At 39.0% G+C, this 17,758-nt stretch overlaps 1 protein-coding gene across 3 annotated transcripts in view; it reads left to right on the forward strand.

Moving 5' to 3' along the window:
* CDC14A (cell division cycle 14A) overlaps positions 1–17,758 on the forward strand; it is a 97,686-nt gene that overhangs the window by 51,312 nt on the left and 28,616 nt on the right. For all 3 annotated transcript variants that reach the window (XM_054980530.1, XM_054980531.1, XM_054980532.1), the window contains exons 6-10: positions 4,858–4,924; positions 5,671–5,733; positions 9,387–9,474; positions 11,786–12,016; positions 15,658–15,796. In XM_054980530.1, the coding sequence (XP_054836505.1) occupies positions 4,858–4,924; positions 5,671–5,733; positions 9,387–9,474; positions 11,786–12,016; positions 15,658–15,796 (588 nt within the window). The remainder of the gene's footprint in view (positions 1–4,857; positions 4,925–5,670; positions 5,734–9,386; positions 9,475–11,785; positions 12,017–15,657; positions 15,797–17,758) is intronic.

Here is a 17,758-nt window from a genome sequence, read left to right on the forward strand (position 1 = left end):
GGAATGGGTGGTAATAAAGTACTGCATGACTTTTTGATTAGTAGTCTTCTAGTTAATTGCATCAGTCTAGTGAATCTTTACTGAAACTTTTTTTGCCAATGTCATTCCTACTGGTCATAAATATTATTTTGCTTAATTTATACCCTGCCTTTCTCCCCAATGGAACTCCAAAGTGGTTTATATTGTCCGTATCTCCTCTATTTTATCCTCACAACAGTCCTATGAGGTAGGTTAGACTAAGTGTGCATGACTGGCACAAGGTCACCCCACAAGCATCCATGGCAGACTGGTGATTCAAACCTGGTTTTCCTAGAGCCTAGTCTAACCAATGGTGGTTCCTATGCTATTTTAGTTACTGAAATATTTATATGCCCATAATCAGACAAACAGAATTGCAAGGTAACTAGTTTACAGAAGTTAAACACGACCAAAATTGCAAATGGTATGTTCACCCCCGCCTTGTCTTCTGCAGAATTTTGTTTCATATGGCTAGATTATGACAGGGTCACATAGATCTACATGTATGGTGTACCTTGTACACAGAGGACTATATCTGATTTTCCACAATTTTGACTGTATGGGGCAGATATCAAAAGAAGGCTATCTCCATAATTGCTGTTCAAGATGCTGCTTAACACTGCAAACAATACAATATTAACTGACATAATTTTATTAACACTATTATAACATGAGGCAGAAAATAATAAAATGACACTAAAACATCCTAATGTTAAAACTGCAAAGAAGTTTGAAAAACAGATGAGGTAAATATGATTTAAAACTTATGAAAAACAGGACTGAAACAACAACAAAGTCTTTATCATAGCATGTGGGTTCTTATCAATTACTAATGGAATACTCAAAGCAATATTAAAAGGACTATCGGCTAAGAGGCTCATCAAAACAACAAAGTTAAGAAAAGACCTGAGTAAATGAGTGTATCTTGTCTTGGTATCAGAAATTTGAAGGTGACAAATAGTTGGGGCAGGAGAGGGAGTTCCACAACTGAAGCACCACAGAAAAAGCCATATTTTTAATAGCCAGCTACCTTACTTAATAAGGTGTGGGCATGGGAAACATGGCTTCCAGTGCTATTAATGGGCGGGCAGGCAGCTCATCATAAGAGACTCAAGCGGTTCAGAATGTTAAGCTTAATAACCAGCAAGGTAAGTTGAATCCAGTCAAGTAGATCAACTTTCCCACTTACGATAAAGTTCTGGTTGGTAATTGTTTTTCCTAGAACTGGACCAAGGGTCTTATCGGATCTAAGCAATGGTCAGATGCTAATTGATTACATGCCCCCCCTGTGATCAGTGGGCTATACTGTCTCCCTCTTTGCATACCCATGCATATACCCACACCGGCTCAAATTCTCTGGTGGTCCTAGGAGTGGGGCAGTCCATACTTTTGGGATATAGGTCCTCCTCTCCGAAGGCAGGATCAATCAGGCGAGGACTCCTGAAGTGAGTTGCTGTAACGTGGTTAAGTGACTAGGCCATAAATCAGCACCCTGCTGGTTCATGTCCCATAATTGCTTGAGCTCAGTAGCTGACCTTGGGTAAACCAATCTCGATTACCTAGCAGTTCTGGGGGACTAATGATAATTCTGACCTTACCACAGCCCTTGACCTGATTAATCCAGCTCATCAGATCTCAGTAGCTCAGCAGGGTTGGCCTTGGTTAGCAATTGGATGGGAGATCTCCAAAAAAGACAAGTATTGCAGAGGCAATTCTTCAAATGCAGTGATAAATCTTATGTTGGCGATAACAGCGGTCTTTTTTTAAAAATCACATTCGGGATTGTATCAGAGCATAATTTTATCTGCTAGTTACAGCAAGATTCTTGCTGTAACTAGCAGGGTAATAGGAGGGTAGTACCTTCTCCCTCAACAAATCCAGTCAGAATACCAAAGAGCCAAAGAAGGGAACTCAGTGTGTCTATACCAAAGCAGCAGGCACAGTGGTGATTGGAGGATGCTTACAATGCTTGGCAATCCCTTAACAACCAACAATAAGAAACAGGCTGGTGCCAGATACTGTGATCAGTGGAAATCAATTCTGTGCTACTTGGACCTTTTTCCTCCAGATCCAAAAGAATTTGGTCAAATAAAATAGGCACCTAGGAACAAGAAAGGTCGGAATGGAAACACTAAAATTTGTCATGACTGCCATTTAGAAGGGAGATTGATTGGCTTCCATCGATCTCTCAGAGACACTTGCAATGTTGGGCTGTTCCTTTTGACCTGAAAACACCACTCAGGGTGTTCATCGGGATCTTAGTAGCACTGATAGTGTGGCTATGCCACGGAGAGTAGCTCCGTGATGGCAGCCTGTCTGTGGGACCAAGGATTCTGAGTCAATGAAGACAAGAAGTGTTAGGGAGACAAAAGGTGGAAGTGATGCTCCTGGCTCAGCAGCTGGGGATGAGGGTATCCTATCAGGATGTCTTCCAGGAGGCACTCCAGACCTGTGCACTCCAGAGATGCCTATTGCCGTACCATGAGGTGTTAGAACGCAAGAGGTCCAAGATAATTGAGTTGCCAGAGATCCTCAAGCAGGAGAACAACCAATGGCTGGACCTTATTCAGTCCCATAATGGTATCCCACTTAGGGAACCAAAGAGAATTGTGATGACCATGGACATGAGTCTTTTGGGATGGGAATCCCACACTCAAAAGATGCTTTGAGCCTATGACCAAAGGAATTGACCTTTAAAGCCATCTTTCAGATGGGAATAAAATCAGCTAGACTAGTGTCAGAATGGCAGGCACTATCAATAGATAGAGATCCATGCCCTTCAAGATGGTAGAGCAAGTTATGAACGGAATCAACTTTCTTCAGAAAGTGAACTCCACATTTTCGTAGGACAGAAGTGATAATACTTCCCTCCTTTTAACCTAATCCAAAGCATGGGAATGTGTGTGTGTGTGGGGGGGGGATCTCACTATTTTGATATACTTAGAGACATGAGATTCCACTTGGGCAGAACTAAACAGTTTTTCACAACTCTGGGACACTAGTTGTGTGTTTTCAGGAGGTCCCTCTTGGGACGGAGAGTGTCCTTTTCTTGGCTAAGTAGGTAAAGCAGAGGGTACATAATTATAGCATGTCAAGCCAGAGGTTTAGAGATGCCGATAGATGTCAGGGCACGCTCACTAAGAGAAGCAGCAACATAGGCAGCCTATAAATCCTTTGGTTGTTAAAAAGGATTGATAAGGTGGCCACATGGAAATCAGTATACTCCCTCATCAAGAAATACAGGATAAGTTGTCCTCCCCAGACACAACCTTCAGCAGGAGGGTACCACAACAAACCCTCTAGGCCTAGAAGCCAGACTACCCACCTTGGGGCACACTGCTCTTGTGTGTCCCAGAAGTATGGACTGCCCGAATCCTAGGACCACCAGAGAATGGAAGGTTTGTATTCACTTATCATGAAGCTTCCTTTCTCAGTGGTCCAGGAGTGGGGCAGTCCTACCCACCTGAGTTTCTTGGGGGGGGGGGGTGGCTTCTAGGATTGGATGAAGAATTAAAACGATAGTCTTCCTCCTACTAGATTCAAGGGAGGAACCTTTCTATTTATAATTTTTTTTTGAGGGGAGTTATTTTCCCATCTTGGTATCGTGATGGGCAGTCAGGGCTTGGGAATGGACTGGCAATTCCAGGGACAAGCCCCTCCCCTCCAGAATCAAATTCAGCTGACTGACCCTGCCTTAGGAGAGGAGGAGCTATATCCCAAAAGTATGGACTGTCCCACTCCTGGACCACTGAGAAAGGAAGCTTCATAATAACTGAATGCAAATCTTCCTCTCTCTAATACCTACTATGAAAATAGGTACTAGTAATATACTAGATGCCCCACTATTCCAGTATTCCTACACACAAATCCCCCCTACTGGCAAATAATCTCTCAGACTATTAAAAAGGCTCTTACTCTTGTGTCTTTTCCAATTATGGAGCAGTGGAATTTCTATGAGCTAACAGCTTTCTCTGCTGTATCTAAAACTGTGTGAGAGAGGTGATTTCCTTCTTTGATGTCATCCTTTCAAGAGATACAGCCTCCCCATAGGTTGCCTGGGCCAGAATATCTGCTGGATATTGGAGTTGCTCCATTCTGAGAAATTCCACTCTGTTGTCATTATGCCTCTCCTGCTGCTTTTCTCTGAGTTGCAGCTACTGAAACAAAAACTCAGAAGTTCCCAGGCAATAAATAGGCTCACCCAGTTCTTTGGGATTGTTCCAGCTACTTCTGGGGCAACTCACTCACATGGGGCTAGTGTGCTCTTGCCCCCTAGATAGGCTGCTCATATCAGAAACTAGGAATTGTCGCCAAGGCAGTTGCCAGATGTTAGAAATGCTCCCTTGTAAATGTGTCTACTCTTCTTCCACTGCTTTGTCCCTTCCATTGTTCTCTTTTCACCAATGGTAGATAGCCTCATCCCAAATCTACCAAGAAAATATGGCCGCACTGGGTGTTGTTAATCTAGGAAAACATGATTAAGTGTGTTAGGTAGAAAAACTTTTTCTGCTTGCTGTCTAGGTCCGCAGTCTTTTATTCCTTTGTTCCATATAGTCAGTCAAAACTGCTGCTATTGAACTTAGTAAAAATAAAATGCTTTGAAAGGTAGATCTATAAGCTTTAATCTAATCAAATTCTGGAAAGGTAGAATGTTATGGTGTATAAAATTTGTCATTTGTGAAACTTGTGCAACTATTTGTGTATGTTGGTGTGCATATAATTATATCTTGATAGTAAAACTTCCAGTTTTACAAATCTAAAACACTATCTGCTTGCGTTTCTTTTTGTATACGTGTCTGTGTGTTTTTATCTGGGATATGTTAATATTTCTTTCCATAGGGATGCTTCATTTGGAAACTGCACATATAATCTAACTATCCTGGACTGTCTGCAGGGAATAAAAAAGGTAATGTCTGTAAGTGCATTTGAAATAAAAAATATATCACTGGAATCAGGAAAATAGGGGAGTTTCTGGGAGTAGGATTAACCACAGGCTCCATCTCTAGAGCTGATGAAACTCCATTGGACAAACTGGAAATTTGGATTAGCTTTAGTAAAAAAATTCCTCTGAAATATTTCACTCATTCTAAAAGAGAAACTGCTTTTTAAGACCAAGGTTTTACTCTCTCGAAATGTGTTCTTAAGAGCAATGTAATGTGAAAACTTTTTATGATCTACAGTATTAGACAATAACAAGTGGGGAACCCTTAAGGATTTGCAGTGAGTGTCCCATTTTCCCCTCTGCCACTATTTCCTCTTTGTCTTTCCTGAAAGCCTCCATAGCCTTCCCCATTTTTCTGCTTCCTTCTCTCCTTCCCACCCACCAGCCAATCTACCTATCCCCACCCTAGTTTTTAGTTTTCCCTTCTTGTGGGTCTGCAGCAGGAGGGAGGAAATCAGCAAAAATCTTCATTCCCTCCAATGCAAACGGAAATGGTTTTCTGTTGGAGGAACTACTTGTTATGCTCACAGAACAGCACTTTAGGATCCCAGCCTGGTTTATTTTCCCCCATGGCTTCAAAACATTTAGAACATTTGTATTTCTACTCAGAAGGGCAGCCTTAGGTTCTATTCAGATGTCACTTTTTTAATTTATACAGCTGAAAGTTCTTTTCTTTAGATGGCTATATGAGAACATTTGTTTCTTTCCAGGCCTTACACCATGGATTTTTTGACTTCAGGACATTTGATGTAGATGAGTATGAACATTATGAGGTTCGTGCATGTTTTGAATCAATGTGTTTGCCTAAGTTTAAACATTTCATAAGTAGCTCTCCTTTGCCAAGATGCTTGGGGCCCGTCAACTTACCCTGGACTGGAGGCACAACATCTTTCTAAGTATCTTACCGCTTCAGACTTTACACTTATACTTTGAATATGAAGGAAACAATATAAGGTCTTGGTGTCATCTAAAAGATCCCTAGTGTTGCAATAGTAGTGTAAGTATATTGTATGATGTTAATTGGGTAAAAGGTCTATCTGGAGTGCACGTTCTTGTAAATAATGATGTGGCCAAGACTAAGTGGACAGCAGCAAAAAAAAAAATGGAAAGTGGGAATCTAGGAAAATGGATTGTATGGTTTAGTTGGGCAGCGCTTTAAATCTCTTGTGGTTATTTGTGTGTGCTATTTATTTTGAGGAATCTGTCTTATTCTGGATGACAGTTTCTGTGCAGCTTGAAGCAGCGCTGCTAAATATTTCACTGAGAAAATAATATCATTTCTGTTTACCTTCCATGGTGTTTGTGTTCCAAATCTAAAGTGTTGTTTGAAGAGGGTATTGGGAATGTTTATTTAATACATGCCCAGTCACGTTTCTCTAGCATAGATGGATTAGCTAGTACTCACTGTATAAAGCCTTTTCACTGCTTGTTAAATAATAACTTTGAGGATAAGTTGTTTAGGAATTTGGCTTTAATTTACATAAGAATCACTTTTTCTAGATACGGGCTTTTATACACTTCCAAGGGATTGCTATTTCTCTGTGTATTGTTTAAATTGTATTTAAATAGCTTCTATCTCTTCATCTCAGCACTCTCAAACTGCTACATTGTTGTATTTGATTTTATCCTGTACCCAAACTGTAAAACATTTGACAGGATCTTGAAAGAACTGCTTAAAGGGGCTAAGGGCACACCCTGTAGAATTTTAGATTTTCTCTTGACTTCTTTTTACCCACGTGCCTTATTGCAAACTGCTTTTGATTGTCCTCTGAGTTTCAAAAGTGAATTACTATGTTGCATGGGCAGACCCCTGTCCCTGTAACTTCTAGTGCACAATTGTGTATACTTGCAAAATTTAAGCATGAAAAGGTAAACTAGCTGTTAAGGATGACTTCATCTGTTTGATACATATTTCAGTCATGGTATATTCCTTGACATGAGGATGATTAATGAGAATGATAGTTCAACTAAGACTAAATTTTACAAATGCAGGAAGCTGTATTTACCACATTAAAAATATATCAAAGCTAATTGGTCTTAATTTTGTCTTCCCTTTAAGACTTGTTTTGTAAGCCTTAATTATGAGGCAGACTTCCACTGCCTCTGTAAATACTGAAAGGAACATAATTGCCTGCTTGCCCCTACTGTGGTGATTCATCAGCAAAGCTAAAGAGTATCCTTAATTCCTATTAGAATCCCTTGGGTAAATTTTTTATAGCAAACAAAAAACTATCCAAAGGATTGGGCTCTAAAACTAAGCTACTATGTAAATTTAGCTCCTTTTTACAAGCCAGACTGTTACTGAAGGTGGTCCAAGAGCTTCCATTAGTCCAGAATGCAGCAGCAAAACTAATAGCTGGATTTAACTACAGGAAGCATATTGCTTGACTGTTGAAAGAGCTTCGTTGGCAGCCTTTTTAAAATTCTGGGCTGTTTTCCCAATATAGTTTGCTTTTCCTTGGCTTCCTTCCTGCACTGTTGTTTTCAGGAGCATCCACAGCCATCCTTTATTCAGCCTGTTTCCATGCTTTCCCTTACTTTGCTGCGATCTTTCCAAAATCTGGTTTGATGAGAATTTTTGGGAAAGATTACAGTCAAAGCACCTTTGGATGTAGTGTGGATGGGAAAGTGTACGTTTTTCAGGTCTTGCCCACATCAGCACCATTTTTCTCACTTTAGTTGCTGCAGCAGCCATTTCCAGTTTGCCATCAAAGGGCTTTTTCAGGCTTAAAAATTAATGATGATAGCATTATGACTCTCTATTTCAACAATGCACTAATTCCCCATTTTGGGGTGTGTGTGTGTTTTTTTAAATCATCAGCCTTTTTGGTTGCAGAGTTATGAGGAGAGATGCATGGGCTGTTCTTTTGTTCTTGTAACTCTGTGACCAAAAGAAGTAGTGACCTATTTTTTTATTTAAAGATAGGAACCAGTACACAATTGGAATAGATGGTTATAATGCTGTAACAATATAGTTATTACTGATTTTTTTAGAAGAAGTTTGTAAAGGCTCTCCAGTGGCAGGGGCAGAAATGGCAGCCATAGAGATCTGAGGAAAGGACAGTGGAAAAACAGCTGGAAAAACATCCATGTGGCTGCTTCGTTGCAGTGAGAGATACATAGAGAATCATATCTGTGTGGAAGCAACCCTGGTTCCAATTAAGATGCTGGTTTTGATCTATAAATCTAGGCTATGGATATGTAGAGAACTGACTACTTCCCTGTAGTTCTGCCCAGACACAGCTGCTCCTTCATGTCCCACTGCCTTCGAAGGTAAGGCAGGTGATCCTTATAGAGCCTTTTATCTAATGCCATGGTGTGTAGGGAGACAGGATAGCACCAGGCCATTTTTTCTTTTATTCCAATTGGCTTTTAATTGATTTCTGGCTTGTTTCCCTCTGTTTGATTCCCTACTAGGGGTGTGTGATTTGGGTTTCGGATTTGGGTAGTCATTGCGAATCGGACCCGATTTGCAATGATTCGGGCGACCCCTAAAGCTAAGTTCGAGTCAAGGGGTTTAAATGCCCCTTTCCATGCAGCTTTGCAGTGGCACGGAAAGGGGCATTTAAACCACGGGATCAGCTGCTTGGCTGGGTAGATCCCTGCCAAACAGCTGATCCAGCCGGAGGGGGTTTAAATGCCCCTTTCCGTGCCACTTCAAAGCGGAGGAGTAGGAGGCGCAGGCCCTGGAGGAGCCAGCTCCAGCCTTTCTCGCCACCCAGCTAGCCATTGTGGTGGCGGAGGAGACAGCGCGGGCCCCAGAGGAGCCGGCTCCAGCCTTCCCCGTGGCCCAGCTGGCCGCTGCAGTTGTAGAGGAGGCAGCGCGGGTGGTGGAGGAGCCAGCTCTGGTCTTCCCCACTGGCCAGCTGATTGGCCTCCTGTTTCCCTACCGGCCAGGTAAGTGGGATGGGTGGGTTTGCCCCAGGGGGTGGGTGGGGGTTTGCTCCCCCTCACTTCAGTATGCTCCGAATCTTTACGGAGCTTACCAAAGCAAGCTAAATACCAGATTCTGGTAATTCCAGATTCCCCCACACACACACTTCGGGTAAACTCGAAGCAGGAAACCTGAATCTTTTGGGGGGTGCACACCCCTATTCCCAACCTTGCCAAAAACAGGATTTTTAGTGTGTCAGTTATTCTTTTCTGTCTTGTTCTGACTGGGATTCTTTTATTGTTGCTCTTTTAAATGTTAAATTTAGTAAATCTGTGGTTGTACTTTTGTTTGTATGTTAGCATTGTTTGAAATGTGCGCACGTGTGTGTGTGTTTTTTTTTAATGTGAATCACTTCAGGCAGCTTTTGGTAGAAAGACAGTATAAAAATATTTTAAGTAAATGTGCATTGAAAAACAGGTTAAAACTTTCTGACCTTGGAAATCTGAAACTATTGTAAAAGATTTATAAGCATTTTTGCCTCTATTTTACTAGCGGGTAGAAAATGGTGACTTCAACTGGATTGTCCCGGGGAAGTTTTTAGCATTTAGCGGACCACATCCAAAGACCAAAATTGAAAATGGTATGTTTTTTGTCTTGTCTTTTTATAGAATTTTATGTCTGCATCATATGCCTAGATTATGACTTGAGTTGCATAGATCTCCACATGCTTGCCCACGTACTTAGCATGCACAGGATTCTATCTGATTTTCCAGAATTATGAATGTATGGGGCAAATATCACAGGAGGATTATTTCTTCAAATCTTACCTAGCTAATTCATTAAGTAATGGGAAAAAGCCTAGAACTGTTTTGAGCATTTTGTTCTGGATGACTCTGATCAGGCCTGATTCAGGTATAGGCGTGCACTTAAGAAGCCTTAGTGTCTAATTAGGTACATGTGAATAACATCTTAGATTTGTAATGGGTACATGATACAAGCAATACTATTAGAGAATCTCTGCTTCCATTCTAATTTTTTATTAAAGCAGAACCGTTACTTTTTAATATTGATGAAATCAACAGAAAACTATACTGTCCATTACAGTTACACGGATAATTAAAGGAGAGCAATTAAATGTGTCCGTAAAAATATCTTACCCAAAGATATGCCGGTCACAAGCAAGGAGCCCCTTTTAATAAGAAGCTTTTGATAATTCAACCTCATATTTATATGTCTTTAGAATAATCTCCTAACAATTTCCTAACTGTCCCACTTGATAAGGGGTCACATTCCTGGCTAATTCTATTATAACTTCAAACGCTATATCTATACCTAAAACATCTTCTTAAAATATATGAAAATTGTTGCTTCATGTTGCTGTTTTTTATCATAAAAGGTCTTTTAAAAATAGTGATTACATGTTTCTTATATATAAGAATATTTTATGGCCCTCCACCAATTCACCCCATCTTCATTTCTGTGAAGTTGGACATTCTTGCCATTTTCCGATAATTCTGCACCTGGACTGCAACACATAATATCTATTAATATGGGTTAGATGACTTATAATCATATCATCACAAGGCCATATAATTGTGTTACTTCTTTGTTTTTTGCCCCTCTCCAAGGTTATTTTATTCTGGGTCTCTAAAGCCCATTTTTGGCATGTTAGCTGAGAGCCCAGGCTAGTTACTTTTCTGTGTGCAGAGGAATCCTCCATAACCTTCTTGGTCAAATCCAGCAGATATTCCCCTATATTTCTGGGCAAGTCCATGACAGTTCGATCGATAATGTATTATGTAACAGTCTAGACAAGCACCATATTCATATACAATATTTTTATACCAGAAATGTACTTACTTATTTTTAACCTGAATTGACTTAGAATTGAAAAGCTTGTGTTGTGTGTTTTGCCTGGAAATACTCATTGTTAAGAAGTTATTATAAGAGGACTAGGGGTTATATTTTATTCTTTTACTTAAACACAAAGACACTACAGTTTACTTCAGACTGTACGTGTTTCACACTTATTTAGGATCAGATTGGCAGTCAGCAGGCTCAAGAAGTCCCTGGCTCACATATAAGCTTGGGCACTGCTCACTGTGTGAATTAAGCTTTAACCCTAAACTGCATCATGTGAATAACATTTTATCTTCTGTATCCTTTCATTACTCTGTGTTAAGCAAATAAACCAAAAAGAAAATGTTGGTGGTGACATTGGAATGACACATCAGTTTGAAGCCGCTAGCTCAGGCTCATTTTTAACATGTAGGTTATACAGCCTTAGAGTTGTGAGAATTCCTGAGGATCTATGTGAAACACTTCGACTACTGAAAGAGATAACCATAGAACAGCGTTCTTCAACCTTTCCAGACACAGGTTCCAGTTGTAACTCCCCCGCCCCGGCTAGGGAGCAGCATCAGACCCAGTGAGCTTATGACAGGAGAAGGAAGAGGAGCCAGAGTCCTTGCAGCCAGCTGAGCAAAAAGAACGGCCTCCTAATATATATTCTTGTGTTTTTATAGACCATCCATTACTAAAATTAAATAGTCAATGTCTTTTCCCCCCCTCTTCTCTTCAAAATGAATCCGTCATTTTGAAAACAAAAACATTTCTAAACTCACTATGTTAGTTTGGCTTTGTTTTTGTTTTTCATTAAAGACTACTTAATAATTTATTTCTTAAGGATAAATGTTTTGCTACTATCTCCTGATTTTCAATTTATTAGAAACTTTCTAAATCAGACAGTTTTGTGTTCTTGAACAAATTTTCTTAGTAACATTTGCATCCTTTTTATAACATGCCGAAATTTTATTGCAATAGTAGCATTCTCATGCTAGGCCTCGTGACTTATCATTTTAAATTATGTTGTTAAAATTGCACTTGTGCAACTGGGCAGGGCATAGAGATTATATTTAAACAGTCAAATATTCTTCCTCTGCTTATTATAGGCTATCCTCTCCATGCACCCGAAGCCTATTTCCCATATTTCAGAAAGCACAATGTAACAACAGTCATAAGACTCAACAAAAAGATTTATGAAGCAAAACGTTTCACAGATGGTGGGTTTGAGCACTACGACCTGTTCTTCATAGATGGAAGCACACCAAGCGATAATATATTGCGACGATTCTTGAACATCTGTGAGAATGCAGAAGGTGCCATAGCTGTACATTGTAAAGGTAGATAAAACTGGACCATGTGCTAGTAGAATAAAGAGAAAAGTCACCTTGCAGATCTTAATCAAATGAAACCTATTGGCTTGGATGAAATGAGGAAAGGTTCAGTGTTCACAAGAAATATGCACGAAAATTGAACTTACTTTTTTTGCAACACCTGCTTACTATTGAGTTGAGCACCTCACCTCAATGATTTGCTCATGAGTCAAAATGAACAGTAGTTTGAATAGCTTTGTATCTGCATCGTGGCAGCATTCAGCATGACAACTGACTGCAAATCCACTGTCGATGCATGCTTACTTGGATCGTTTGAAATCTGTTGCATTAGAGTGCATTTGCTGCGTTTGCACCTATGCAATTCATGGCATTATTTAATTGGCAGAATTCATTGTGCTGGTGCATGCTCAGAAATTACTGGATTTAGGTTGCAATCCTAAATTCATTTACCAGGGAATAAGTTCTGTTGAATTCAGTAGGATTTATTTCTTGAGTATATATGCATAAGATTGCACTGTCAGCTATCTCAGGCAACAATATGAGAATATATAGCTCCAATGAATACAAAGTTGAATGAACAGTAGCTTTGGAAGTCAGGCAGGGATGCAGAAAGGGAAAGGCTGGAACACTAGAGACCCAAGCCACACAGGCTTCCCACCTGCGGTCACAAACACATACAACCCCAAGATTTAAAACTGCTTCTTATTTTGGTGATTTCTGTTCACAGAGATGAGGAGTGAGGAAAACAGCGTGAGACTTGGCAAAGCATTTGCAGTTGAACATATGAAAAACAACCTTTTTAAAAAAAAAACTTGGTGTTGGTTGCAGTTTGTGAACCAAAAAGAAGGGCAGCCGAACATCTCTGGATAAAATTGTTCACATAGAAATACTTCTATTCTGTATTCAGACTGAAATTTTGTATTTCAGATACATTTTATGCAGACCCTTTTTATTCCACTGAGTGATGCTGTTGCTTCACTTTTAGTTAAAAAACATTTTTTTAAAAGAAATTAGTTCTGCATAGAAGTAATCCAGAAGGTTGGACTTGCTAATAGTTTGCAGCAAAATAGTCTTGCATCAAGATTAAGACTTTTAAAAGGTTTGGCAAGCCAGAGATTCTTATGCATGAGGAAATATTTTCTCTTTGATAAGTAGTGGCTCATTCAGTACAGAAAGCTAAATTCCCTCTTTGGGTATTCATACAAATTTTAAAATATAATAGTTAAACAGTTTAAAATACAACAATTAAAACTTCATGGAGAACTCAAAAGAAATCACAAGAAAGTCAACGGAATAAAAATCACTAATCAGTTTACAGTCATCAGGATAAGTACAGAAAAATCAGAAAAACCAAAGAGAGCAATTTAAAAAAACAAAGAATAAACAATAAGTTCTTTTTCATGTGATGGTGGGTTGAAAAAAACATTTAAAATTCTGGGAAGACCAGAAACATTTTTTATCTGTCCTCTAAAGCTTATCATGCATTGCTGAGCATTACATAAACTGATGAGGGCAGAGGCCCATTTTGAGTGCCACAGTAGAAAAGACCCTGTCCTTGATGCTTCTCTCTCTCTTCAGGTTGTATGGTAATATAGAACAAGGGTCATTTCCAAATGTCCCAGCATAGCGCTAAACAAACACAATGAGTGCATCTTCCTGGCACAATTTCTGACGTCATTGTGCCACGAAAACACGATCGTGGTACGATGATGTCAGAAATCGCTCCAAGAAGACGTCCTCGTTGCGTTTGTTTAGCACTATGCCAGAATGTGTGAAAACGACCAAGGCCTCATTTGTTAGATTGAAGCTGATAGGTAGGACTTTATGAAAGGCAATGAATGGTCTTTTAAATACCCTGATCCCCGTTTGGTGTTAAAAGACTTTGTTAATGTTGGGGGGGAAAATTATAAAATAAAAGAGTTATTAAATACCCTGATCCCACACTGTTCAGAGTCTCTGGATAAGATCCAGAACTTTGAATTGTGCCCCAAAACAAGTTGACAATCATTATACGGCTATATCAACAATATATGCCCTCTGTGATTCATACTAGCAAGTAATCTTACTGTTGCATTTAAGGAATTGAAGCTTGCATTCTTCTGAGGCTGTCCACAGAGAGTATTACAGTAATCCAGCCTGAATGTAATCATAGAAGACCAAATCAACCATCGGAAGGCTAAGATCTCTTAGGAACTCCAGCAGCAAGCCTGTTCTTTTGGGGAAGGGAGGGGGGTAACCCAATCCAAAACCGTGGCCCTGGCCCACAAAAGCTGATGTAACAGTAAATATGTTGGTCTCTTTATCTTGCTGTTTTCATGTTTCTGGAGCAGCAATAATGTGTGGTATGTCCCTCACTTTCCATAATAACAATGTAAATCTTATTCTATTTCTATGATCAAAGCATTCATTCAGACCAGCTTCTCTGCTTAGACTAGTTTAAATGTAGCACTATCCTTCCCACCTTTCTCTCCATGGTGTTTCTTTTTTTAGACTGCTGAAAGCAAAGTGCAAAGGTCTTCCCACAGTATGTTAACTTCCTTTCCTATTGCCCATCTAGAAAGTAGGCCATCTAGCAGTTTTCCTGTGCTACTTCTAAAGAGATAGAACTGGTGGATAAACCTTTATGTTCCTCTTGAATAAAAGCAGACGGTGCAAGGGGTTGCACTGTTTAACCAGGATGAAAATTAACAAAATCATTGCTGCAGTTTCTCAAAGTACTCAGCTGGTGAAAAAACTGGAAGATTTTCTCTTAGCTGAAGGTCATCACATTGGTTTCACTTAAACTTGTTCCAGTGCAACACTTACAATCATGCCTCTACTTTAATCATAAAAACACAATTTGGATAAGATTGTGTTATTGGGGAAGTGTGCTGTGTTGACAGAGATGAGGAATATTATCTATCGTAGGCTCTTTTTCATTGGAAGTACACCAATAAGTCATAGAACAGCATGGAGTGTGACAGAGATGTCACTGAAGACATGTAGGATCAGTCAGCCTGTATTATGGCATCAGGTTTCCTGTCCCTCCGTTACTGGCAGTCAGTAATACGTGTTGGGGGGTGCTGGATACACAGCATGATTTTACAGTACGTTGTAAGTGATCTGCACTTAGCATAGGAGAGAAGAACATCTTGATACAGGATGCTGGTTTTGGAGGCATCTCTGTGTTGCACATAACATGTAGCCCCCGCCTTTTACGTGCACTGTCTGTTGGGTTTGTGTATCAAACTACTGCAACTTGGTTAAGCAGAATAGGGAGTTTTATGTTTTACACTGTCCAAGGCAGAAATAGTTAGGGCACTGGAGGTTAAGATGGGCATTAGCAAGGCAGTGTATGGTCTAGCACAATGCTTGTACCTTGATGGACTTGTGATGCTTAATATAGATTATAGTTAATATTCTTCTGTAAAATATTACAATCAATTGCATTTAAAATATCCATAAAGAGATGCAGCAAAATAGATTCAGTTTCAGGTAGGTAGCTGTGTTGGTCTGCAGTAGAAGAGCAAGATTCAAGTTCAATAGCACCTTGAAGAACAAGAAAGATAGAGAAGTCCACGAAATGTAACATGTTTAACAGTATTCTTTGATACTCTTAAGTGTGTAGTTCGAAACCTAAGATCAGTTTTTGTTTCTTTTCATTATAGCTGGGCTAGGAAGAACAGGAACACTGATAGCCTGTTATATAATGAAACACTATAGATTCTCACATTCTGAAGTCATTGCCTGGATAAGAATGTGCCGTCCTGGTTCTATCATTGGACCCCAGCAGCACTTTCTTGAAGAGTAAGTATAACTCCTATATTAACAGATTTTACTGCACCAAACATGTTTTTCTCTGTCTATAGGGTTGAGCAAGTATGTTACATAAAGACCAGATTATACAGTGGCTTTTCCAATTAGCAGAAGTCTCTAAATTGAACTTGTATGTATGGTTGCTAGTGTGTTGATTTCCTGCAGGATGGAGTGAGCAAGATTGCAGTTCTGATTGTGATTGTATCTGGTTTTTCACATAGCATCAGAAGAATGAATTAATAGGTTGGAAAATACTTTAATCTTACTGTGACTTGCTGGAAAAATCTTGTGAGGTATTAAGTATAACTTGCTTGATCAGCATTTGTGTCTGCGTTTGTGATGTGGTATCTCGAATATGTAGATATTGGGATGAATGTGCATACCATGTTTCAGAATTTAGTTAATCCAATTGTAACAGGCTCTCTTGCCTGTGTCTGAACTAAGCTTCTACTACTCCAAAGGAAAGATTTATCTTTTCTTTTGGATAGTGTTCAGCAATTAGTTCAAGACCTGTCAAGCAAAATTGTTCTTTGAACCGTTTGTTTATCAGTACATTTATTTGTAAAAGGTTCTTTATTGCTTTGCCACTTCAAATCAAAGTACTCAGACACCTGTTAGAGTTTATATCTTTTATTGAAAATACACTCTATTTTTTTAATGAAGCAAGTAGTTAAAAATATATGATTATTAATTTAAGTCCTACAAAAATAGAACACAGAAAGCAATCAGAATTAAATTTGCTAACATATCCTAACTAACTCTTAAGTTTAAAAATAATCAAAGTTCTTATGAAATGCATTTTCATAGCCTACATTGCAGAGATAAGAATCTCACCTAATCTTCATGAGATCTCTTCCAATCAGAACTCTAACTCATTATCTAGATTAGTATGTTTTATAGGTTATCGTATGCAAATATCTAAGATCTTTTCACGTAATAGCATAAGCGAACTATGATTGGTTTAATGCTTCATTGACTATTCATAATTTCTGTTATATAACCATCTAATTAGCCAAAAATGATGTTATAGCTAACTTGCAAAACAAAGCCGTAAATCTCTGAGAAATGACAGGAAGAGTTAAGATACTAGATCACTATTGGTCCAGCCTCTGATAAAGAAACATTAATCTAGATGTAGTCCACTATTTTTAATTAGCTGTCAAAAGATTAAAGCGCACCTGTTTTAGTTACCTAACACTCTAAAAAACTCACAGACAGTTCATGAAAAGTTTAAAAGTTCACCTAGAATACAAGCCATTACTATGTATTAGCTTAGTATTGATTAGTATAATGTGCTTTAATCTATATTATCACAACACAATGAGTGTGTTTTTATCTTTTCCCCTGGTTTAAGAATAAGTGGTAATGTAAGTTTTTCACTTTTAGAAAAAGACTAGCAGAAATAATGATGTTACTCAGCTAGGAAAGGAACTTGTTTGACTTTTCAATCTCCATTGTAATCCTTTACAGGATTTGTGGTAATGAATCACCTGATATTGATTCTTAGTAACGATCAGCATCACACAACTTCAGCATCCTCTTTCCAGTATCCCTCATAGATACCATCATATTCCTCTTTACATACACATATACTGTGGAATGCATTGCACTAAGTTAAAGATGAGCAATACACATTACATATCCTCCTAATACTGAAAATTAGAAATCTAGCAATATCTCGCTAATCTGTTCTGATGGTGGCAGTGAGATATTCACCAAAAATCAATCCAAGCCCCTTCCCCATTATATCAAACTTAATAGTGGTAAACAATCTTGAAATTGTTCTATTTGGAAGTTTTGCAAATAGACTTACTACATTCCACTCCCACTTGCCAATAACTAGGCAAGAATTTGTTTCACAACTTTTTAAACTGCTCAAGTCTCTAGCTTGAGAAGTCATCATCAGCTTTTTGACCCTCTTCAGATCTCCTGCATAGGATTACCATACAAAAT

This window comes from Eublepharis macularius, chromosome 5 (assembly GCF_028583425.1).
Source record: "Eublepharis macularius isolate TG4126 chromosome 5, MPM_Emac_v1.0, whole genome shotgun sequence".
Taxonomy (NCBI): Eukaryota; Metazoa; Chordata; class Lepidosauria; order Squamata; family Eublepharidae; genus Eublepharis; species Eublepharis macularius.